The following is a 25,185-nucleotide window of genomic DNA, read 5'->3' as shown; positions in this document are numbered from 1 at the left end:
CTGCAGCTCCATGTCTGACCTGTGGAACAAGCAGCAGATTGCGCCTGGTCCCCTTGGGCTGGTGGAAGGTGTCACACAGCATGACCGGATCTGGAGCACGGGCTGGCTGCTGTTACTCTGCACAGTGATTAAGGCCAGGAAAGTCTCTTGGGAAGGCACTGATGCATCAACTTCAGGGCCTGCTTCTGCAACAGGGTGCAAGCTCATCTGCACGGTGTAGTTGCCGGAGCCGCAGACATCATCACTCACAACTGCAAGGCTTTAGGGAAACAGGGAAAAAAAGCTGAGGCCCAGCTAGGCTCCACAGCCTGTTAGGAATAAAGCAGCGTTAGGGTGAGTTTCCTCAGTGAAACCAAACAGTAAGTTGAAGCAAATGAGCCACATGTAGGCCCTGGCATGACAGCCTCCCATGGTCAGACCACCTCCCGCCTCTGCACAGTCAAATCATTTTAAATGAGGGGAACCTGGGATTCCACTGTGTGGGAATTTCTACCTTTTTTGCCAGTGCATTTGATCACTTGAATAACATCGAATGTTCCCATTTGCAAAACTGCATGTAGATTGTTTTGGGGAGAAAAGACAGAGAGTTGAAGGCTATCATGAGAAAGAAAACTAGGTCTGAAGGACAGTATTAATATTCACAATGTGAAAAGATTTTTGTTTGTTGTTCTGATGCAGTCATTGCTGGACAAAGTGTTTCTAAAACCACAGTACAGAGTAGCCATGTTACTGAGCCCCTGGAGCAATTTGGGTACTCCCCCTCTCCTTAAATCACAGCATAAATACACAAGAGCAACTACACTGAGATACTTACCCATTCAAAATGGTGGCATCTGGCTGCAGAACGCTCCTCTGATGTGATTCACTCAGCAGTGCACCGGGCTCCGGATGCAGCAGTGTTAGAACAGTTACTAAGCCTTCAGCTGCTTCTTCTGTTACTTCAGTTGCTCTGACCATCTCCTCTGCCTCTGTGTTCAGGAACAACCTCTCAGATTGTTCAGTGTTTGCAACACCCAGCAAGGAATTTCCCTGTGGAGTAAGTGCTACCAAACTCTGTGAAGAATACAAGGGGCTCTCTGGGGTTGGAAGGAACTGGATTAGATCTCTGGCTAGAAGCATCTCAGAAGCATCATCAGTTACTTGACCAAAGACAGCTGACTGGTGAATAACCTTATTTACAAGCTTATTAGCAGAGACAGAAAATACTTTCGTTGTAGATGGCCCAGGGCTGGAGTGAGCAATCCCATGCTCAATATTATCTTCCAGTGATACCCTCTCCAAAGGGTGTTGTGGTGATGCTTGATGTGATGAGGACAGGGGTGCCTGAGTGGGCAGCTGGCTAGTGGTGGCTGCATGTCCTTTCACTAACATGTCCTCACTCTTCCCCATTGATGTAGAGACCACAGCTGATTTGTTCCCTCTGGCAACTGTAGGCAGCACCATGATTGGATCAGATTGGATAGTTGATGTTGACAAGTGAATCACCGTTTTGTTCCCAAGTGAAGAGGTGCTATAATCACCCTTAGATACAGAGAGAGAAGTCATTGCTAATGGAGGCTGTGATGTGGTCTGTGTCAATTTAGGGTGTCTCTTAAGAGCAGTAGTAGATCCTGCAGATACAGATGGTTGCACCGGAGTTAAAGCTACCTTATTTCCAGGAACTGCTGTGGGGAGTTGCTGTGCCCTTGTGTTAAACACGGCTGACAGAGACACACTTGTTCCCAAGAATTTACCAGTTCCTATTTTTCTTGCACGTGTGGTGATTCCTGTTGGCTTTGTATTTTCTCCTACGTTGGCCAATTTAGCAGGGGCTTGATGGATTTGGTCACGTTTCATGGCTGATAGCAGGAGAACATGTGCAGACACAGGTGAAGGAGGGCTTGCAGGAGAGTTGGCGTACATCCTTGGATGGGTAATAGTAGCCAGAAGTTTCCCAGAAAGTGTTGGTTTTGTTTGTAGCTTTGTTGAAAATGGAGCATGCTCTGGTGCCATTGGTGGTCTCTCTGTCATTAGAAAGGGCTTAGGCACAACGGGAGTAAATTCCAAAGGTTTAGTAAGGTCAGGTTTTACAGAAGTGGTGTGGGTTTGTGCTCCTTCAGTACGCACAGTGACTCCTCCTGAAGTACTACCCACTGCTGAACCTCTGTGACCATTCCCAGCTGGAAGTGTTGAGAGAGCTGACAATGTGCTGGGTGGAAACTGTCCTTGTGATGGAAGCCCTTGGAGTGACTCAGTACTTAGGAGGCTTTGCAACATAGACTGCAAAGGCATGGTGCCTGTAGACATATTTAATGGGTTTTTCGTGGTTCGAGTTGAGCTCAAGGTCAAACACTCCAAGCACTGTGGATGGACAGAGGAAGGTGCAGTCACTAAGCCTTGGTGATGGCCAGCAGTTTGCAGCAGTAGTTTATTACTGGGCTGAACCTGATCTACAGTCCTTGTAATAGCAAAGGGAGGTTGGGCAAGTATTTGAAAGTCAGGGTGTCCCTTTGCTGACAGTAAAGCAATTACAGAAGAAGAATGTGGCTTTTCAGCAGTGAAAAATACTTCAGGGGAAATATGGGGGGTATGCTGTGCAGACGGAACTACTGGTGGTGCAGTGGAGGTGAAGGGCTCTGCTAGCTTACCCTTATGCAAAAGCAAATCAGTTCCCTTGGTCTCCTGGGCACTGGGAGCAGGTACCTGCACTTCTTTGGGCAGCCTGTGCGGATGGGTGGCCTGCACTGTAGTGCTGCTCCTCATCTGTGGGTCAAGCAAATAATTTGATGCTGAGGTAACAGCTTGAAACAAACTGGTGGCGGCTGTATAATTAGGATAAGTTAGTGCTGGCTGAGAAGTTATTTTTGTTTTCTCTATTTGTTGGCTAGATGGAGTGAAGAGATAAGTTTCAGGCCTCAAAAGCTTACTAGTGGGATAAGAAGAACTAGTTTTCATTGGCATACCATGGCTGCTTTCAGAGGTACCCAAATTCACATCTTGCTTGTTTGTGGACAAGAGGGCAGATTTGTGGCCATCTTCACCCTCAGGAGAGGGCACCAGCTGAAAATCTGGTCTGTCAGTGGGCAAAAGGATAAATACAGGCTTAACCAGAATTAAGCTAGAAGGACTCAGATATTGTAAGTTTGCAAAGTTCAGCACTGAAGAATTTGATGCTGCCAGGATTTGCTGAATGGAAAGCAGACCCCCAACACTAGTATTTGGGAGTTGTGTAGGTAAAGGGGAATCTTGCATGGGCTGAAGGCATATCATGCCATTACTACTTTTAAGCAGAAAAGACAAGTATGGGGACGATGGTAGCATTCCAAGTTGATCACCTCTAAAAGCACTGTGGGTTTTGGTAGCTGCATCATGTGACGTGCTGAACTGCTGCACTGCTGCTGCTTGGGCCAGGTACGCTGGGATCTCACCAGAAACACTCGGCACCACTGGTTCTGGATCTGCTGTTGTTGATTTGGACTTGCTTCCCTGTGTATAGAGCGAGGGCAGTTTGGAAGCAAAAGGTGCCACGCTGCCAGCTTGCTGGATCTGGGAAGCTGGAGGAGCAAAGCTGTGAAGAACAGCTTTCTGGTGTCTGTTGTCATGCAGTCCAGGGGGGCTGGGGACTGGGATGGCTTGTGTCCCTGGGGGAGAGCCAGTTTTACCTAGCTGCAGTGAGAGACTTTTCTTTGTCTTGGAGTCTTCCACTGTGCTCATCTGCAGCATCACAGGGAAGGCTTCCTGAGATACAGGATGGGCAGAAATGCCTTGAAGCTGAGGCCCAGAACCAGTAGACATGGATGAAGTTGTTCTGTGGAGTTCTTTCTCAGCAGAGCTGGGTATGCCCGTTAGCTGCAATCCAACAGAAGAGGGAAAAAATGTATGAGGCGGCTGAAGCCTTGCATGGACAGCATTAGAAGTGCTTACAGGTTGAAGGGCTGCATTCGCAAAGGTAGGTGTACCTGGAAAGGGTGCAGATGTTATGACTTCTGGCTCTTTAGTAGTTTGGGAAAGCTTTAATGTGGAAATCCATGACTGGCTTAATGAGAAGGAATTCGCAGAAGCCTGTGGGCTCTCGGGGGATCTGGATTGCTCAGGTTTACTTGTCACTGGCTGATGATCAGTTTCTCTTTGTAAGACTGGAACTGCAATTTCTTGAGAGCTCCTGTTGGTTTTTTGGGAAACATGTTTAGTGCAGTTGAGAGTCAGGGACAAAGAGTGGGGCTGTTGTCTATCAGTTGTGCTAATGGGCCCTTGAAATGAAGATGGAAGTAAGTCATCATGAGCTAGAGCTTCCAGGTGCATCAGTAATGAAGAAGAAGGTACGGTGCTTTGTGTCTGAAGAGCAGGCAACCGGGTTGGGTGTCTAGAAGCATTTAATGCAGCTGTTGTTGAGTTTCTGGCTTTACTACCTGCTGTTTCTTGCTTTGGAGATAAAATAGGGGGAAACTGTATGGCACTTGTCTGTGTCATTCTGGAATAGACCGCAACAAGGTCTCCCAAAGCTGGCTTTGGTAGGGATGCAGAAGTTGTAGCTTCAGCATTCATACTCTGAGTCTTCTTCAGGTATGCAGGTGTCACACCAGCTTTGCTGTCAGGGTGGACTTGTGGATTTGTGTCTCTTGGCCTTTTGCTAGTGGGAGGCATTCCTGTTGGTAACCAATGCACCCTTGCACTTTCAAGAGCTATCTTAACTCTGGTGGGAAACGGGGATGTTGCCATTTCTTTTCTTGGAGGATAAAAATTTACTGTTGAAGTCAGAAGAGACGTTTTAGGACTTAGCACCTCCATCTGCTCCGTAACACGAATGGAAGAGGGAGCTTTAAACTCAGGAGAGTCTTGATGTGTCCCCCCACTGAGAAAGGGCTGGGGGAGCCCAGTGCTAGAGCTGGTAGGATTACAACCAGCCTCAGTAGTATTTTCTGGTTTTCCTTGCAGCAACCTGTCTGGTTGTTCCAGATGTGGGGGAGCTTGTGGCCCTTGTGTAGAGAGCTGGATGCTTATGCTACTCAAGAGCTTACTAGCAAATGCGTGTCCATCCTGGAGTTCTGAAGCTGCTGCTTCTGTGTGCGGTTGCTCAGGCTCCCCCAAGTTTCTAACCAACTCCTTGGACAGCGCGTCTGCTCTTTTTGCAGCTGGCTCTGCATGGACGGGAATGAAGTCAGCTGTCACTTCATCAGTGGGCTCAACTGCTGGACTCTGAAAATTGAAGGTTGCCTCATCTAAGCTATCTTCTGTAGTGGAAAACACTCCGCTGGGCACTGGGATGCTCTCAGCTCTTGGTTGGGCTTCTCCAGGAAAGCTCAGGCCAAATACTTCACTGACACGACGCTCATAGCCAGAGGCACCTAGCAAACAGAAAACAAGCCCTTTGCCTATTCAGTTGTACATGCTTTTAACAGCTTGTAGCAGCACTTTGCAACAGGCTGAGCAGAAGGGAAGCAGAAAGTTAAGTGGCCCCTGGCTCTGTTCAGAGCCATACAGGAGGGAGGACAGCCAGCTGTTATAAGTCTGATCCTCTGCTGTTTATATTCATTGTCATACGAAGGATGACATTTCATACTTTTGCCATCCTTATAAAGCATTAACCAGACAGAGAAGAACCCTTTGTCTTAATTGTACAAAGATATCAATGACAACTGAATACACAATGAGAATGAAACCCCTCAGGTTGCCTGAGGACAGGCAAAGCAAGATTAATATATACATGAATTAGCTCACTCATGTGGCTCTCCTTAACTGCCCTTCCTCCCCCAGTATCCCAGTCCTGATAAGTTTCCTGATGCATACTGGGTGACCATCAGGAAAAAGCCTGTTTGTTTTGTGGAAGTGGCATAGAGCAGACAGAACATAGCAACTTCTCTGCTTTTAACTTCTCGAATCAAAAGCAGAGACCTTGTAATTTGAAGAGACAGACCTGTGGTTTAAAAGGGTATTGTTCTATCCATACATGTTATTTATTTTCCTCTCTTCACATTCAGAAGGTTGCCATTCCCAAGCGTGCTTTCCAAACCAAGGACTAAAATGTGAATCTACTTTCCTCTCCAAAAACTTTAAGCATTTTCCTTTAGGCATCTGCTAGAAAATATATGTATCTAGAAGCTAAAAAGCAATTTCATATCTAAGCTGTTCCCAAAGAAAAGGCAGAATGTTACTGCATGGTGAAGAGCGGCACCCACACTTAATGTGATAAACAGCAGTGCCTGGTAAAGTATATTCTGAGCAGGCACAAGTTGGATCCTATTCTGTGAAAAGTGACCCTCTTTTTCCTTTGCTTTCCCCCACCTGAAAGAGACAATATATACGCTGGGGAATGGACTGTCTCTCAGCTCAGCTAAATAGCACAGCTCTGTCCTGATCTGGGGCTGCTAAAACTCCCACAACACAAACCACTTAAACTAAATCTTGAGCCTTTATAGCACAGCTGCAGAGAGGGAAGCTGTTCCTTCATCTTGTTGTTGTTACACACCTGAGACTGATGGCACAATATTTACCATAGTTTTTTACCCACTGAGGAAACAGAGGAAAAGAAGGCAGGAAGACAGCAACTAAGATTAGAACAAAACACTTCACTCACCAGCTAAATCCAATAGCCCAGCTGTAATCAGAATAAAGGTGGGGATTTTTTCCTGCATCTTCTGAAGCAGCTCTGGAGTCATCCCAATTACACTATGTTCAGATAGGAAGTGGCTTGCTAAGGAGTCACTGCTGCCTCTTAGCCGTGGGCATTTGCTGTGTTTTGGGAGGGCAGTGTTGGGTTACTTTATAAGAGCTTAGGACAGACAGCAACCAATAATCTGCTAAAAAAAAAGAAGCCTGCACCAATTGGAGTCAATTTTTCACTAAACAAGACAGTGCATTCACGTGCATGGCGAATATAGCAAACGTGATTGAAAATACGAGAGGTTGCCTATGTCAGGCAACTCTTTATCTCTGCAGAAAGGGTTAAATTGCTACTTTTGAATACTGTGTGCAGTTCTTCTAGGGACGATAGCAACTGGTACGTGAAAGGTTCCATTAAGCAAAACCCAGCTTGTCAGTCAAACCCAAGAATTACCTTTAGCTTTTAGGCTTTTAAGGATGATTTCGACTCTCCTGTGATTTTCCGGTGACACATTACACCTGCCGCTCCCCTCTGACATCCTCCCTCTGTAAATGCAAGATTCGGTAACTTTCTTTTCCTTAAGACAGTGCTTGTTGTTTGTCAGGTTTAGAGCCTAATGCCTATTTGGACTTGAATCCTACACACTGTAGCTGTTACCTATTTGCCTGGGCAGTTTGTAACTTAACAGTAGGAGCTTAAAAAATGAAAGTGAGATTATCAATTGTGTGCTTTTCTCTGTGAGGGGAATAAAACCAGGTGCAAGAGAATTTCCTTCTCAAGTGGTAAGATGATTCAGCTGCTGTTTTGAAAAGGAGGTGATACATAACTTGTCAGACACAGTTCTGAAGGACAAGATTATACACAGGGTAGATACCCACAGGAGTCATGGAGGCAAACTGAAACCCCATTTTAAAGTCAAATATCACTGGCCTGTTCCCTGCCATATAAAGGTAATACATTCTTTGTTCCCTGTGTTCAAAACCAAGGCCAAAATCCCTGTCTAACCTAAGTTCTCCAAGCTTTTAGTATAGTTTTGTGTCTATGTGCATCTATTGATTTGTGAAGAGACTATTCACTGTATTCAACAGACTTCCTCCAGCAATACTTTAGCTATAGAGGAGATCAGAGATGAACACAAGAAGCTACAAGAAAGTGCTTAAGATCAGGAAACTCCACACAAAAGGACAGGACAAAGGGATACTGTTAAATTAACAAAGATAGCCTAAAATACTAAGATACTAAAATAAACGGCCCATAATTCATACACAAACTTCATTGTCATAAGTTATCGCCAAGATTGAGCACTTGGCAAAATTCAGACCGACTTATTTAAGCAGTTAAGTGTGAGGTTTAAGGTCTAAGCCAAGTGTGAGGTGATACTGCACGTGTGATACTAAATCATAATCTAATCACCATAACAGCATATGGGGGAAAGAAAGGATTCTTCAAAGTCACAGCTCACAATTTATGTCTCTTTTCTTCTAATACACTGGGTACTGGACCCAAACTGTAAAGGAGATTAAACAAGGCCTTGGTCAGTGATTAACGAGCAAGGAACTCACCTGTAAGAACAGGCAACATTATTTAGTATATCAAACGTAAGCTTGTTGCAAGCTGTTACTTTAGTTGTTGGCCTAGATAATAAAGTAACTTCTTTCTCCTGACACATTGATACTCTTTGACTGGTTTCTGTGGAGGATCACTTGAAAAAGGGACTGAAAAGTTGATGCACTTTGAGTTAGCTTTATTAAAGAGAAAACTACAATACTCAACAGCAAGTCATATTAACAGCACATTTTGAAGCTCTCTTGAAAACTTCAGATGCTATGCACGTATTTCATACAGGAGTTCAGGATGGCCAAACCATTGAGTTTCCGCAGTTGAAAAATATGCCTGAAAAGACAATACAAAGGTTGCTGGGGGAATATAAGATGATCAACAATGAAAGTTTTCAGCTTGCAGTCCTCTGCTATATCACCCATGCCCAAATTGTCAAGGATGTTCAATGCTACCTTCGATAAATCACTCCTAAAGTAGCATGAGAAAGTTTCTAGATCACAGTTCCCTACAAAAAGGAAAATGAAAGTCCTAAATAATACTTGACAATTGTGCAAATTTATGGCATTGCAAATACCCCTCCCTCCAAACAACCTAAGAAAATAAGGAGTTCCCCTTTTGCACCTCTGGAGTGTTTTACAACTCTCAGAGCAGATAATTTCTCTATTGTTCATTTGTGATCTCCAACAGAAGCAAGATTTGAAACTTTTGGAAACTAAGCATTATGCCTTGCTTTCTGCAAGGTTGCATATTAACAAGTTGCGCTCAGCTCATGTGTCTGGAATGCAGTTCAAGATCCAGCTGACAGTTTGCAGCTAGCTAGAGGTTGGCATACACTTGGCTGGCAGCAGCAGACATTCTTTGCTGACATTTATACTTCTGTTTTGCTCTTGTTATTGCTCTGACCTCTACAAAGGCACAACATTACTCCTCCTCTTTCCATTCTTCCAGGACAGGTAACACCAGAAAGCAATTCTCCTTGAAGCATGCTAAGGAGGAACAGGAACAGAACTGTGGGGATAGTACCGCAAGTGCCAACTGTAGTTGGAGGATAATAGATTTCATGGAGTATTTATGTAAACTAATGATCTGTCCTGTACCTGCTTGCTCTACAAATAGAATCAACTTACACAGGTCAAGAATTATCGTCTGCTAACAAACAGATGGTGTAGAACAACAGTCTTTTTTACAGTACCTTGGTTCAGCAACACAAAGCTTCCCCAGAGCAATTGCTGCGTTCTCCTGCACTGAAGTTCTTCTCGCATCACCACCAGCATGTTTCAATAAGATCATCACAACACTGGAATTCAGTAAGGATGTTGCTGCTCCAGGAACTACAAGGCACTGGCCAAGGCAGAGTGCAGCATTGCCTACAATCATTTCATTCTCTGAGTCCAAGAGCTTCAGCAGCACACTGAACCCTGGGAGAAAGAGAGACTAATTGTACAAAATGCATACGGATTTGTTCGAGTACCACTGATACTTTCTCCTGCCTTTATCTAAACTCATAGGAAGAAAGCACTGCTCTGTGTTGAGTGTTTTTCTGGAAAACCTGGAGGAGCAAGGACTTTCATGAACAGCTCAGCTTATCTACTTCTGCAACTTATACTAACGTACAGCAGCAGAATAGTTTGTCTGTACTGGCACAGAATTGCATAGCTCTTGCAGGCATCTGTAAGCAGCAGCAACACCTCAGGCCACAGAACCTAGCAACATTTAGGGAGACCACTTTCTAAATAAATGACAGCCACAGCTTCCACATGCATGAAGTCTCCTCGGGGGTTACATAAGTTTGCTTTGGCTTTCTTTCATGGTTCCATCTGTTCTTCCAGATCACATCCCACCTTTTTCTGCAACATCATCTGCTGAAAAGGCACTGCTGCTCCAGACAGCAACAGTGGCTGGTGAATACGCTGAACTAAGCGGCCCATCTGGAATGCAGTCTTATGTCATGGGACTATAGCTCAATTCCATCAGGCTCCTAGCAACAGGGCAAAGTCTGGGTTGGCAAACAGAGATGAAAAAAATAAGAGATTGTGACTTCTCACAAGATTAATACCCAGAGTTTTGGCAGAAAGAATTAGAGTGAAGTGTTATAGCTAATTTGTAGAAATGAAAGCTTCCTTTACAGATGACAGTGAAACTAATATGGGGTGTACAATAGGAAGATGATGCTCTGAGAGGCTTTTAATGAGTGGAAATCCTTAGGGTTCAAGTTGAACTACATGAGCTGACAGTTTCTTGACAGGTTCAACCATTTAGATAAAACTTAAGTATTCTCTGTTGTAGTCACATTAGCATTAATTGAACCTGCATTGTAAAGCAATCCAAGTAGTGTTATACCGCATGACTAGAATGAATATACTCAAAAATACCCTAAGACACCTGGCCTGATATCATCACTCTGTCTCCATATCCATTTCCTTTTAATACCAGGCTAAATATCCACATGTAAATTGAAGGAAACTATGAACAGCCTCAACCTCTGCAAATCAGATGTTTAAGTGAAGTTTTCTACTTTAGCTACTAGCTTTGGGAAATACAACCCAATTCAGTTACATTTTACAAGCACTTCCTTTCAAAATCTATATACTTGTGGCCCTGACAAAGCATACCAAGCCATTTCACTCAATGAAAGCACAGTTTCTCTAGCCCAGGCTTATTATCTGATGTGCCTATTTCCATCCACACACAGAGCTAAGGATCATTAAGCACTGTTTCAGGAGGTCAGATACCATGGCTAAAGTCTTGCCAGATTAAATGCCAGTGTTCAGTTCCATTCTAGAAGAGAAGAAAGTAATTGGCCAATACTGAGATTACATCTCTGCATCCAGCTTCTGCTTAGTCACTTACCTTTATCTGACTTCACGAGATCTTCTTGAGCTTGCCTATTACTTCTGGTGCAGATGGAAAGGGTCTTTATACCATAATTGCATGTAGTCTGTCCTCCAGCCTAGATTTATTTAAAGCATACGTTAACAAATGTAGAGTTCATACCCCAACTTGCTCAAGGTTACAGAATAGCTTAGGTACCATGAAGGTAGGTGTTCCTTCTGCCTAAGCCCAAATACCAAATTAAGACCTTTGCAGAATATGTATCTCAAGACGAACACAGGCTGAAAAGGACAAAAGAACTGTCTCTTTCGTGCTCCCAAGCTTGGTTCAGTGCTCACAGATAATCAGTGGCAAGGGCTCTACTGCTTTTCAGTGGTCCAAATCAGATCACACCAACTGTAAGCTTCAGTCCTCCAGCTGGGCCCTGCAGTAATGGATTCTTGAATTACAGGTGTCTGGAAGCAGAGCTGTGCACAGGCATCTCACTCACATGGAAACAACTGGAAAATCTGGCCTACAGACCAGACTACAGAAGGCAGACTGGTCTCCAAAACTGGCTACCTAGCTTAAAACTAAACTTGAGAGCACTGTTACAATGGACAACACAGATGCAGACAAATGAAGCCAGAGTGTCTGCACAAGTCTTTCTCAGGGAAAATAAGCTAAACACAGCTGCAACTATGGCTCTCTTAAGGGATAATAAAAGCAGAAATAAAGTGAATTTTGTTAAATTCATTTACTTTCAAGAATTTGATCATTTTCTTCACCATCCCTCCTTTTACTACTTCTTCTACCGCCGAGGAGGACGCTGGCAGGATGCGACTTAGCACTCCAATGGCTCTCTTAATTAGAAAACAATGTGAGAGAAGTTAAAAAACCACAATGTTTATTTGTCCAGACAACTTGAAGCAGTTTTCAAATTATCTTGGTTTTGCAGAATAAACCCAAAGTAATTAAAGTCATAAAAGAGAAATTTACAGCAGTATAACAAAGAACATCTTCAGGACATGAGTTTTTTATTGTTTACTGGAAACTGCACTCAGCACAGCTTTTAGAGACTCAGTGTAGAGAGAGATGAGACCAAACGGACATCAGGGCAACTCCCCGTTAAGTTTAGTTACTTAAAAATTCCTAGTAGAAACCAGCCCAGCACTGCTGGTACTGAGGCAAGTAAAGCAGATCAGAACAATTCATGTGAATTCAGAGAGGTGAACGGTCTCTAGGTTCCCATCTGCTCCCACCTATTTGCCTTGAATAACTGCTGTCTGTGGGAGTGACACACCATTAACAGGAGTACAATCTCCTAAGTATGATTCACATACAGGAACTGTGAAATTAAACAGCTGCTGAACACCCAAATTGTTCTTGCTCCTTTGCTTCTAGATTTATTATTTTTTCTTAAGAGGTTTTATATTGAAAACCATCCTAAGGATAAAATCATTTGTAAGAGCTTCTATCATACAGATATCAAGAGACAATGAGAACCTCTTGCATCAAACCATATACAAACCTGACAAATATAAGCGATGTATCACTTCTTTACTAATAATAATTATTGGTTTAGGCTTCAAAGCAGGGCAGGAGTTTGCACTGAAGTGTTCAGGTCAGGTTGGCTAATACAATCTTTTGTTAGTCCATAGATATCCCACTTACTGTGACAATCCTTCCATCCTTATCCCTGAGGAGAGACATGCACCTGCCACTTATGTCGACAGCAAAGTACTGAAACAACAACATGAAAACATCAGCTCTAGCTGACTGCTGGGAAGTGATAGAGCAGAAATGGGTTAATAGACAAAGTACTCTACAACAAAGAATCCAGTGGGGATCAGGGCACACATGGCAATAAGTTACTAACGCTTCAGCACTCACATGTAACAGAAGAATTTCTTCCTTCTTGATGGAATCCTAAGTTTTAAATAATTCTGGAATATGCCAAGCGTTTACACATATTGTATAATTGGAGACTGATGCAGAACAAAACATTTACACTACTATGGAAAGGTATGTGCTTGACACTGTATTTTTCTCATAACTGGGAGGGGGAAAGGGAAGGAATTTTGTACATCTTTTCACTTATTAGTTTACTTGTCCATTACCCTTAATGATAACCTTAAACACCAATAAAAATGAAGAATTAACTGAACGCCAGCAAAATCCAAGGTTGGCAGCCTAAAGAATATTCACAGATCTTGTATACCTGGATAATCGCATTTGATTCAAGCAGCAAGTTCATCATGAGGCCCAGAACTGCAAACAAACACTCTTGGTATTCGTATGTGCTGACATCAAAATATTCATCCTGTATACAAAGGAGAGAAGAACACAATCAGTTCAGAGGATCAAAATATGTACTTCCTCAGTCTTCTGTGTGCTTACTTACATGGTGCATCAGGGGAGGAATGAGGGAGCACTCAGAAAGAAGAAGTCCTGTGAGCACCAGAGCTAATAACAGCTTTTTGATACAGATTCATTCTTGTGTTTGTTTCACTTTGGTATCTAAAACTGCACACTCCAAACTTGTGATGTTTAAGCAGGTAACAAGGTCCTTTCCCACCTTCTGAATTCTTCAGTTTCAGTGGACTGAGTTCATACTGCATCCTTACCCTGAAAGGAGCCACTCACAACAACGGATCACTCTGCACCCCGCTGCCTTCTACTGACACAACTTCTGAGACCTTAATCCAACTACTAGATTCAAAAGATCTCAGTCAAGGGTTCAGAGCTATTAGGTGAGGAAAACAAACATGATCACACAAGTACCATTTCCACAAAAGATAGGGCTGATAACACTATTCTAGGAAGTCGTCAAGTTTCTTTACCACAAGCTTTAAGCATGCTTGCCAGCACTCTTTGCACTCGGCCATCTGCATTCGAATGACTCCATCTGCACACAGATTCCCCATGATGCCAATGCAACGGGCAAGGGCTGTCTGGTTCACCAGCTTGGCAGAGGTCTGAAAAGAGTGGAATACCAAGTTAAGAACAAATGACAAGGAAACAACAAATATATGCTCCTATCACTCTGGCAATGGAAAATGGGATTCCAGAATCTCTCCTACCGATGTTAAGTCCCAACAGTCCGAAGTTTGGAAATCACTCTCATTTTCCCAGTTAATCTCCTGATGTAGTTTTAAGACTCTTCAGAAAAAGTGACTAGATTCTCTGGTCGCTAACCTCAGGCTTTGAAAATTGCCTTCCATCACTTAGCTCACAGAACAGCCTCTGCTGCAGCTGTAATTCCAGTAAGGTGATTTCAAAGGGCAAGAGCAATAAGCAATGTAAAATTGCTATAATTATTGCTTTGTATTGGTGTACATTTGGAGAAGTGGAAGTGTTTTACTTCCCATCTCTATATGCTGTTCTGCAACGGAACAAATCTTCCCTATTACCTTCCCTCTTCTTGAGGACAGGTTTCTGTACCAACAGTATTATAAGTCTGCAGTTTAAATAAACAACCAGGAAAGGGATCCGAACCACTAAACACCTCTGCCTTGTGACCTAATATCTCTTCACACTGATCTATCAGATTAGAAACAGAAAAAGTCACTATCCAAAATGCAACCAGTTGGTGGCAGTGGATTGAAGTCACGTTAAGAGCCTAACACAAAGCCTGACAGATGACTGCTGAGAATCTGCAGTCAAGTCTAGAGATTTTAGTGAATATAAAACTAGTAACACCTAGAACCGAAGCACCAAGTACTGCAGATTGAGAACATTTTTCCAAGGAAAGCATATGACAAAACTGGATTTGCTATGCCTACAGAACTAGAGGCACAGTAACTACTGTAGTTCTGCCACTGAGGGGTTCTGTCTAGGAGCAACTGGCCGTAAAACTGCAAGAGTGGTTGTAAGCCATAATGCACCAAAGCAAACCAGAAATATGGACACTGAGCTCTTTCATACCAGCAACTGGGTGAATAAAGGTAAAACATCTGTGGAAAGCATGACACGACACTGGGCTTTGAACCTGTTGGGGGATAAAGAAAGCTGTATTTGGACACTTAAAGCTTTAGGCAAAACTCACAGAAGAAGGCAACACAACAGCAACATAAAATCAAAGGAAACATCAGTCAGCAATGTACCCTCACAGCAAAGGCAGCCAGCAGCCTCTATCACTAGCTCACTCAGTACATTTTGAAGTACAATGTTTTACAAATTAATGAAGAAATACATGTTACCTTTCCTCTTGACTTAAATCAGATAATATGTTCATGGCACTGCTAGCCCTGGCATCAGTGCTGCTGACAAACACCATCAAAACCTGCAGCCACCTGTGATTCAAAAAGCCAAAAAAATCATGTCAGCTTCAGGTTAGTTATTAAAGACCCAAATTATAGTTTAAGTGCACCAACACAATTAATGATTTATGACCAATCTAGATATACTATGCTCTCTAAACACACTCAGTTACCTAACAGCCGCCAGAACAGTATTTCAGCACTAGATTCTCTCACAGTATTTCCACATGCTCCTCTACTGAGCTGAAATTCCCTGCCGCTCTTCTCTGACTTTGTAAGCACAGTAAGAGAACCTATAGTCTCACCTCTTTTTGTTGGCAAGCCCAACTGCCAAGAAGCTCAGTACCTGCAACTTTGCACCCTAACTCTTTTAAAGCAATCAGGCCCAGGATCTCTTTCAGAAGTTCACAGGAGATGTATCTGGCTCCTGATATTTCAAGCCACAGTAATATTATCTGCCTTTTATTAAGCATCCTCTCAGATGTGGCTCATTTCTTGAACTTCTCCTCTCAAGGAAAAATGTCTCTGGATTAATCTTGTATTAATATAATGACGTGTGTGCAACTGCTGGAGAATCTTTTCTGTTCATCCATTACTTCGAACCGTGTAGTCCCAGCCAACAAATTCAGATTTCACCTCTGCTTAATACTAAAAGGAAACACCAGGATAGCAAGATAAAGGTAACAGACTGTTCTTTCTTTCTCTACTCTGAGTCATGGCAACACAAATAATCATACCAAATGAGGAGACTCACAGCTTGAAACCATGAACTATTAAGAGACAACAGTGTAAGCTTCTGACTGGTGTTTAGACAAACAGTGGTTTAAAAGGCTGTGCTTCAGAATTTTATGAACATCTTCTAGAATAAGCCCTTTCTACCTGGTTTTGCAGACATCTTCAGATACAAAGTTTTCCCCACACCCCTAACTTTTACTTTTGCTTAGCTAGGCCTATCCCTCGAGGACGGAAATCTCAATGTCATTATGTTCAGTCAGATGAATATAATGTCCCATATTGCTAAGGGAATGATTTCCGAACATCTGTGAACCCAGGCATTACGATTTGTCTAAGGTATAGCAGTGTTTCTTACTTGGTTAAATCCAGGTGCCTGACCAGCAGTCTCCTTCCATTCTCATTCTCTGAGTAAAGATAAATTAGAGCCAATGTCTCCTTTTGGATCTCCGATACCCCTGAGGAAAGCAGTTTTGGCAGCTGTGCACTCACATCAGGGTGAGTCAATAGAAGACGCTGATTTTCTTCTGAATAAAACCAACAACAAAAAAAAAGAAGATCCAAGAGCAATGTCACACACAATGGCATCACCATTACTCTCATTTTTTTTCCTAGATGCTGATTTAAAAGGTTTAATGTCTTTATTTCATCCACTAATGTGGGGTTTCCCCTTACCTTGCAGCATTAATATTCGCTTGAGAATCAGCTGGATGCCATGATTTACAAGTCAACACAGGCACTGGCATCAAGCATTCTGTATTTTCCTTGTGTGGCAATTTGCATCACTTTACTACCCACCACCACCCCAGCCCATTTCTTATCTATGTATACACTCCCTAGAAACATGGGCTACCTCCCCAGTGACTCCTGACTGTGAATGCCAAAAGAATTTGCCTTCTCTAAAGGCAATTCTATAAAACTCTGCTTTTTGCTGGTGTAACTGTTTAAAAACAAAATTCTACAAGTAACATTATCTTAAAAGCAATAATAATCACAGGGAATTTATTTTCCACCCCTTCAGTAGTTTTAATATGCTCATAGAAATAGACTGAAAATTTCATCTCACAATGAACATACCTGCCAAAATCGTGGTTGCTGCTAGCAGTGTATGCCAGCACTTGCTACTGACCTGTAAAACTTAGTTTACAGTAAGGTCTAGACCCAAGCACTCTGGGAAAGCGACGTTCATGCCAAACATCAATTTTAGACACAGTAAGCGCCATACTAACAGTACATTTACAATGATTAATGTTGATTACATATTTTTACCGTTCCCAGCGCAGACAGCTTGCCAAAGGAGCAGCAGAGAAACAGACAAATCCACTTCGGCAGCGCTTTTGCTCTCTGCACAGAAGCCCCTGAATTAGAAATGGTGACAACAAAAAAAGAGCAAAGGACAGATCAAACAGTTAGGTCTTTGGCAACGCCTCACAGAGATGAGGATCTGGCACACACACACTTAAGCTCATAAGCTCTAAACCCAGCTCCTTGGTTAACTGTTTTTAGGAGTATGGCTTTCCAGAGGACTTCCCCTGATAGCAGATTTATTATCTACTAGGTCTACTCTACCCTCAACACACACAGACCTTATATGAGCATTACACAGCATCATAAAGGTGAGAAATTCATTTCTGCACCCAAAATATTGATGGGCCCTCAAGAAGCCCCTGTGCTGCAGTCCCATTGAGAACCTTAAAAGAGTAGCTCTCCTGCCCTGTTCAACCAATCGTGCTGCTCTGAACCTTAGTTATGCAAAATCTTCCAACCGCATCTTCTTGTTGCCATTATCTACCTGAACCTGACTCAAATATACATTCAGCAACTTTAGCAACTAAGTGCTTTCAGATTTGTTCTCTATTAAGCTGTGTTTTTTTAAATCAGACCTGTTCTCGCTGTGAGATAGGATAACTGTACAGAAATAGGAGTCAGAAGCAGAAACTCAATTCTGTTCACTGCATCTAAGAAAGCACTGTTTGTATTAAAAGTCAGATATGAGTCAGTCCATTCAGACATTAAAATCTGCTATTACATTATCTTCTGGTCATTTCACCTGCATTTCAAGAGGTGATTGTGTTTCTTGAAAGCAGTGTTTTCATTTCCTCAGGCTGTAACACCCTACTGTTTCCCCCTGCAGAGCTCTTACCGTCTTACAATCTCGCTGTCCCCGAGGATACTGAATCCATTGTTTGTTCTAAATAAAGTTTGCTCAGTACCTGAAAAAGAGATAAACAAATCAGCTCTGTGACCCATCTGGCTGATAGATCGTTGTGAAGGCAGACTCCTGCTCTTCTCTAACACAGTGTTAAAAGAAAAGGTCACTGGATCAACAGCTCTGGGGAAAGAATGTCATCAAAAGAGGAGAACAACTCCAAGAATGCTACTTGAAGCTTAGAAGCTGAAGAGTGCTCTAATTCATGCCTGGTGCTGTAAAGGACAATTGACTTCAAGTTAAAGGCTTTTTAGGAAGAGTGAAACATGAGCTGGCTTTGCAAATGAGTATGCTTTAGCAGAGAATTACAAATATTTCTAAACAAATGAAATGGCTCTTTAGAGACCCAAATCCATAGGATTCTTAACAGCTCAGACACAACACTGGTCTACTTCTGTAAAATAGGCATAAATATCTATGACCCATAAATTCTGAAATATCAAACATTGCTGATTTTATGTCTTTAATATAGGAACAATTTTTCCTGTTCCTTAAAAAACTAACTCACTTGTATTCATCTGCTTGGATTACAGCTCCCATCAGCAACAGCCTTTACATCAAATACTTACAATCCTTCACAGTTCCTGCTAAAAGTCTGATCCCTCCTGCATAGTAGAGGACATTCTGGTCAGGTCTACGCAGTTTCTGCAGCAGTTCTTTTACAGACAGAGCAGCAAGCTTTCCAGACTGAACTTCCTTCATTGCTCTCTCTTCATCTCTCATTCTTTTTTCCTCCAAGTTTACCTCATTCATACAATCTTGGAAATCAAAAGACAACAAAGCATGGCAGTTAAATGTTTTTATATGGTCAGCTTTCAGAGAGAGAATGAAGCTGATTCCTTGACGGACAGAGAGCTACCTTCTACATGCGTATATACAGAATGACCCACTGCTCTGATCAGTGAAACAGAGCTTCAAAAAGAAACAATCAGGAACAAAAGCTGAGTGAAGAGACTCCACCAAAAGTTCTGAAAAGCAGAACAGTGGTTTTGATTAGGTTCCATCTCGATCAGAAAACAAGGGATGACAAGGTAACCATTTCTATTCCTTACCTTTAAACAGGCTTTCCTTTTGGGGATCGATTTGTAAGATCTTCTCATAACACTGCCTGGCCTTAACAGAGAAAAGAAATGGGTCACTGTACTTAAGTGTGGAAAATAAATCTTACGGAGACACACAAGTAAAAACTTTCATAATTAAAAGTGTAAGTTGACTATTATTAGAATTATTAGTCTTTGCAAAGCACAGAAAGTTCCTCTCAAGCCTGAAGGCTCAATATATTTTCATTTGACCAGTTCTTAAGATCACAAATTTCTCCCTCTTACCCACATCATTACATCAAAAGCAGAACATGGGCCAAAGGCCATAAGATTTAGTCAACTTACCTCACTGTAGTGTTTAAGTGACAGATGAGCCTTCCCCATTAGAAAATAGGCTTTAATACATTTTTCGTTGCACTGCGGTAAAAAAGGAATTATTAATTACATGCTTCAAATTTTAACCTTTTAGTGTTTTCACAGCCTTCTGGTAGATAGGTATAGCTGCCCAAAATAACTGTAAGCACAGAACAGGGTATTCAGCTACTAGAGGCATCTGAAGATTATATGCTAAAATATTAACTCCAGGTACCAACTTTTCCTCCCAATGCAAGGAACATTGGCTTTGGTTTGGTTAAAGGGGGAAAGTTGCTGGTGCTAGTACCCTTCCCAGAAACCTGCCCTTCAGGCAATACAAGCAGACCCCCATGCAGTTAGGTAATGCTAAGGCCTGCATCAAGAAGTCTGTAATCACAGAACTTCTTTAACAACAGAATTTCCATGTGTTTTGATTACTTTTGCCATGAACTAAAAGTTAGGTCATCTTTTCCAGTTCAAATCCCTGTGAAAAATACTGATTTCTTGAAATGATGCTGCCAATATTGTTAATAATCTGTTAACTGTGTCGTAGTCCTAAGCATCGCTCATGTAACACAACTGAATTCACATTCAGCTCTTTGGCATTTTATAGGGTATCTTCACTTTTCCCAGCAGATCTGATCTTTGTGAGCTTTGAGTCCCTTTCCCTATTTAGAAGGGTGCCAATGAGTGTAGTTAATAGCTTATTATCACTTATTAAATACTCTTAAGAGCTAGAAAAGCTTCCGCATACAGGCAGCACTGAGATACTAACTGCTTTATGCTGCTCAACTTAATTTAGGATGCAGGAACTTGTGCAACACCACCACATCCTTTCACTTCCATTAGCAAGTTGTCTCTTGTTGTATTATCAGTTACACGCAAGCCCACCTTCCAGGAGCATTTGACATAATCATAAAAGACAGAATCCTGAAGTTACCTTTAATGCCCATTCACAGTCACCAATGGCTTTTTCATACTCATGCACCTTCAGGTAGGCCTGAAATAAAACCAAGGGAGTCCAGGCAGAATAATGAGAGTATTTCAACCAACTTCCACTAACTATTGTACAAACCCACCTAATTTAGACTGCTGGTTTGTCTGGCCACTGATTTAGCAGGAAAAATCCCTGCTGTTTCTTCACTTGTCCTCTACCTACTTGGAGTTTGTAATTTAGAATATATTTAATAAACCAAAATACAAAAGCAGTATAGTGGTAGCTCATTCCCACATGCTGACCTGTGCTCTGTTTGTGTAAAGCTCCTGTTTATTTCTCAGTTTTTCCAGACCTTCAGTGTATCTCTGAATGGCTCTGACATAGTCTCCTTTCCTGAAGGCATCGTTTCCTTTCTCTTTCAGAGCTGCAAACCAACAGACGTGCATTCAAAATACCATTTGGGTTTTATTTCCCCAAAAGGTGACTGAGGAAACAGAAGCCATATTCTCCTGTTGGAATAATCATAAAAATTCCAGTCCAGCTTCACTGCAGCTGTCTTCATTACTCACCATTTGCAAGGGACCTCTGAGCTATTCAGTGCGTATGATCTCCAATCCTCTTTCAGAGAGAAAACTGAACATTTGTCTTTGCCCCATCCCAAACTCATGTCATAAAGAGGACAGCATGGAGAAGCAGAGGTTGGAACAACTCTGTCAAGTATATAACCCTGTTATATCCAGCTAATCAGTTCTGTGGAGAAGGTTGGTCTCAGATAACCAAAGCACTATCTCAGCCTGCATGAGAGTGACAGTAACAGAGTAGCTGGACAGTAGGCTCTTAAACCAGCCCAGTTCTTGCTAAGCAGTCTCTGGAGGCATTACTTAATAAAACCTTTCACAATTACCATTTGCTAAGTGTTCATTTCTCTTCCTTTGTTTAGCACGTTCTTTTGCATCCTTTTCCAGCATCGCCAGAAAGCCATCTGTGAACCGGGAGAGTTGGTGGTGTTTCAGTTACGGTTGTTGTCAGGTAGGTTGTTTGGTTTTAAGTAAAAAAAGGAAAAAAAGCATCATTAAAGTCAATCTGCAGATAAGGGAAACAGGTCATTTCTAAGGTATTTCTGAGTTATTTTGCTACACAGAAAATACTACGGGGACATTTCAACAATTGAAGTGGAACACAAATGACAAGCTATTACATGTAAAGACCATGCTGCTACTGAGGATTTGCACACTTGCCTTGAAGTATCTAACCTCTAGAGACAGACTTGTTTCCTTTTAAATTCAGAGTACCAATCTTTGAGATGAGACACCCGAATACAATAATTATACTAGCAAGCCTTCTACCTATGAGCAAGTACAGCCATATTTATAAGATCTTTGTATGTGTTCCAAAATCTGCCTGGATGTTGATTAAAGTCACTAGAGAAGTTAGCTCTGACTTTGGCAGGAGTGGAATTCAGTCTTGCATGAAGTAACAGCAATCCTTACTCCACCTCTGCTAAGGCTGAAGAGATGCTAAGTACCAGAGGGAGCACTGTCCTACCTGCATTCACTGCCTCTGCATTTGCCACATCCTAAAAAGAGAGAAACACAGCACATGCATGTACACGGACATTTTGGTACAACCCATAGCAGCAAAGGAACACTCGGTTAAGTTGTTCAAAGCTACAGGATGTCTGAAATACCCACAGCGATGCATATGGGGAATATGAAATTGACACTTGAATAAAAGATAAGGGTTTAATAGTTTTTTATATTACTGGAAAGCTTCCTGTACCTTTCACAGGGCAAATCACTGAAAGCCAAACCCTACTGCAGGAATCAAAGCCTAGTGAAATTAATGAGGGGACTCTTGTGTCTTCAACTGGTTTTGCTCAAGTTCCTGAAGCACAGGTAAAGCTACAAGTTATGGCACCTCTGTGCTTGCATTCAACTTGGATAAGTCCCACAGAACTCTTTGGTGTTATTAGCAGGCTTAAAACAAAGACAATACAACATCAAGGACCTCCCAATAACATAACTAGTGAAAAACGTCACGTTCAGAACATGCTTGTAAGTACTGTTCTGATTTTTTTCTCCTGGGCAAGGAATATGGACTAGAGTTATTTAAGAGCCCTAAGCTGCATAGCTTTGACTTCAAAGGGAATAGAGTCCTTACAGAAGCTCGTGTGTTGATGACTGTTCTGTTGACGGTAGTTTTGCTTTCTTCTTTCTTGCTAGTTTCTTGATCATGGAGCCTTTTCTCCGCTTCAGCAATGGCTTTTGCATTGACAGCCGAGTCTGTGGAGCTCAAGCCTTGCACTAAATTGGCTAAAAAGGGAATTAAAAAAAGGAGAGAGAGATACACAATACTCTAAATGATCCTGGAGGGACCAGGAGCTCAACTGTGCATCTGATGACATGCTTTTGAGGGCACTGGTGACCAGGATAACCTTTATAGACGGAAACACAACTTCGTCTCGCTTCCGAGGGCTACCTCCAGCTTCTACATGATAAAAATTCCCAGGTTTAGGAAGCAGCTCCTGGTATCCGCAAACCCTGACACCTGAGCTCCTAAGGACGCTTGGCATAAAGCGAACTCGGGACGAGGGGTGGAATCTGGCTCTTCTCCGTCCCTTTTCCACTGTCTTCCCCCCCCTTTTTTCCTTTCAGCCCCTAGTAACGTATCTGCGGAACACGGCGATGTCCGTCCGCCTCCAGCCCCGCCACCGGCACCGGCCTCACCCCCCGCCCGGCCCCGCTTACCGATGTCATCCACACGGCGGAGGAACCGCTGGAAATCCCGCTCCTGCTCCTCGTCGCCCACCATGGCCGGGGTTCGGGGACCGGGGCGACCGAACCCCAAGATGCGCAGCGCCGCGGCCGTTACCGTGGAGACTACGCCCTTGCCGTAGCGTCAGCAGTTGGGGCGTGGCCATGCAAATGAAGGGCGGGGTCCCGCTGGCCGCCATTTCGCGGAGGGGCAGCGGGAGGCGGCGGTTCCAGCCCCGGTCAGGGCTCGGTCCCGGCCGGCCCCGCCGCATCTGGGGCTCTGCTCCCTCAAGCGTAACCCGGGGCACGGTGAGGGGCAGGAGCAGCCACGGGCACTGGGGGGAGGCTGCCGCGGCCCCGCTGCGCCGCCCGGTCCTCCAGAGCATCGCTCGCCCTGCAGCGTGCCGCAAGGGGGCCCTCTGGTGGCCAAACGCCGCCAGTGCCGTGCGGGATCGTTGCAAGTGAACCGCATGAGCGTTGGGCAAGGGCTGAGGTCGTACCACATCCACCCTCCTCCCTTGTTCACGGGGGGTTCTCGTAGAAAACGCAGTACTCCAGGCATGCAGGACAACAAAGCGGAAATCAGTACCTGAATACAGAACCATTTTGCCCACTGTATGCTACAGACATACAAACATAAGGAGGAACTCTGTCAAGAACAAAGCAGGCTGGCAAAACCCCGTAAAGTGCGTAAAAGAGTCAGGAGAGGGAAGTCAAATTCCAGTGAAAGCAAAGTGAGAGCTGTGGAGGACCTGAGAGCCTTAATCTGGAACCTGAATTCCAAAGTGCAGTGACAGGCACCTGCTGAAAGAACCCACCACCAAAAAGATGGATTATTTCCTGTGCATTCTTCCTATCCCTTTTCCTAAAGCACTGAACATACAGGGCAAATCACAGCGGCTTTGCTAAAATAGCCTTACGGCAAGCCACAGTGTGAACAGCACTCAAGAACAGAGGGCAAAGCTCTGGAGAGTAAGCAGAAAGGACAAGGGTCTTCCCTTGGATAACAAGTACTTCAGCTCATACATTTACTCTCTCGTATTTCTGTGAGCAATTCTGACACTCAAGTATTCACACAAATCACAGCTCCAGTTTCTCCTTCTGTGCCCTAGGAGATCAATGCTTAGGACAGAATTCAATTCAATTCGATTCATCCTACATTAATCAAGTTCAAGGACCCAATTCAGGATGGGTTAAGGACACCTTTTGAAGCCGACATTCCCATGTACACCCCCCATGGCCAGGGAAGAAAGAAACAACTTTTTAAGGGGAAATGCATTTGCCCCCGATTCACATTAGACATGAAACTGCATTTGTATGCCAGTTACCTCAAGGAAACTCTCTACACTGCGGCAGAGAAACTACCCCATCCCACCGCCACTGTTCGAGATGCGCCAGCTTGAACCTCGCAGCATGACTGCTTCACTAACGTGACTGTGGAGGCAGTTGCACTTCCTGCTTGTCTACAGCCCCGAGCCTCAAGACAGATGCTGAACTCCCGCTGTGGGCACGCCACAATGGGACTGCTCGCTCGCATTAATCTCACAGGCAAATACAGCCCTGGGAATCCACGTCTCTACCCAGGACCCAGGAGAGCATCTAAAGAAGAGTGCAGGCACGAGCTTTTTTTTGTAGTTTTTATTTGAACACAGTATTCTGACAGAATGCAAAGTCAAAATCCTCAGTTAGTATCAGTATTTACACCAGTGAGAATGGGAATAAAGGTGGAACCGATGTTTCACTTGGTAAAAAGATTTTTTGTTTTTTTGTTTTTTTAACAAGATAGAAGGCCCCCAAAAGTAGGGAATGCTCGGTAAGGATGTCAATGGAGGGTCTGAGAACAACTATCAAAACAGCCTAGTGTGAAAATGTGGGGTTTGAAGGCTCCATAGAAAAGTGTGAAAATAGAACTCCACTCTAAAAGCTGAACAACTGGATGCACTATTA

The 25,185-nt window shown here is 43.2% G+C and overlaps 1 protein-coding gene across 2 annotated transcripts; it reads right to left on the bottom strand.

Annotated features, from left to right (window-relative positions):
* Window positions 1-8,314: 8,314 nt before the first annotated feature.
* TTC12 (tetratricopeptide repeat domain 12) lies at window positions 8,315-23,368 on the bottom strand. 2 transcript variants are annotated; one of them, XM_065697229.1, is made up of 21 exons: window positions 23,233-23,368; window positions 22,646-22,797; window positions 22,031-22,061; window positions 21,390-21,467; window positions 20,788-20,909; window positions 20,489-20,548; window positions 19,540-19,611; window positions 19,207-19,267; window positions 18,724-18,912; window positions 18,089-18,158; window positions 17,215-17,303; window positions 16,304-16,472; window positions 15,154-15,246; window positions 14,879-14,942; window positions 13,795-13,929; window positions 13,173-13,274; window positions 12,626-12,694; window positions 11,713-11,814; window positions 10,991-11,090; window positions 9,333-9,558; window positions 8,315-8,473 (listed from the first exon to the last, which is right to left on the bottom strand). In XM_065697229.1, exons 1-21 carry the CDS (start codon window positions 23,294-23,296, stop codon window positions 8,398-8,400), a joined length of 2,124 nt encoding a protein of 707 aa, XP_065553301.1. In that variant the 5' UTR covers window positions 23,297-23,368; the 3' UTR covers window positions 8,315-8,397. The 2 variants fall into 2 exon arrangements, with proteins under 2 accessions (XP_065553301.1, XP_065553303.1); XM_065697231.1 differs by lacking the exons at window positions 8,315-8,473; window positions 9,333-9,558 and adding an exon at window positions 9,566-10,136.
* Between the last annotated feature and the right edge of the window lie 1,817 nt (window positions 23,369-25,185).

The sequence above is a fragment of the Lathamus discolor genome, chromosome 17 (genome assembly GCF_037157495.1).
Source record: "Lathamus discolor isolate bLatDis1 chromosome 17, bLatDis1.hap1, whole genome shotgun sequence".
NCBI classification, from domain to species: Eukaryota; Metazoa; Chordata; class Aves; order Psittaciformes; family Psittacidae; genus Lathamus; species Lathamus discolor.
The sequence above is the reverse complement of the archived record's forward strand: the minus strand, read 5'-3'. Positions and strand labels throughout refer to the sequence as shown.

Bases quoted from the DNA above. Each gene is read 5' to 3' on its own strand.
- TTC12 (XM_065697229.1), bottom strand. From the start codon at position 23,296: ATGGTGGGCGACGAGGAGCAGGAGCGGGATTTCCAGCGGTTCCTCCGC. The intron at 22,798-23,232 runs GTAAGCGGGGCC...TTCCCTTTTTAG, and splicing joins CCGCCGTGTGGATGACATCG to CCAATTTAGTGCAAGGCTTG. The intron at 18,159-18,723 runs GTAAGTATTTGA...TCTCTTTTTCAG, and splicing joins AGCAGGAACTGTGAAGGATT to GTACTGAGCAAACTTTATTT.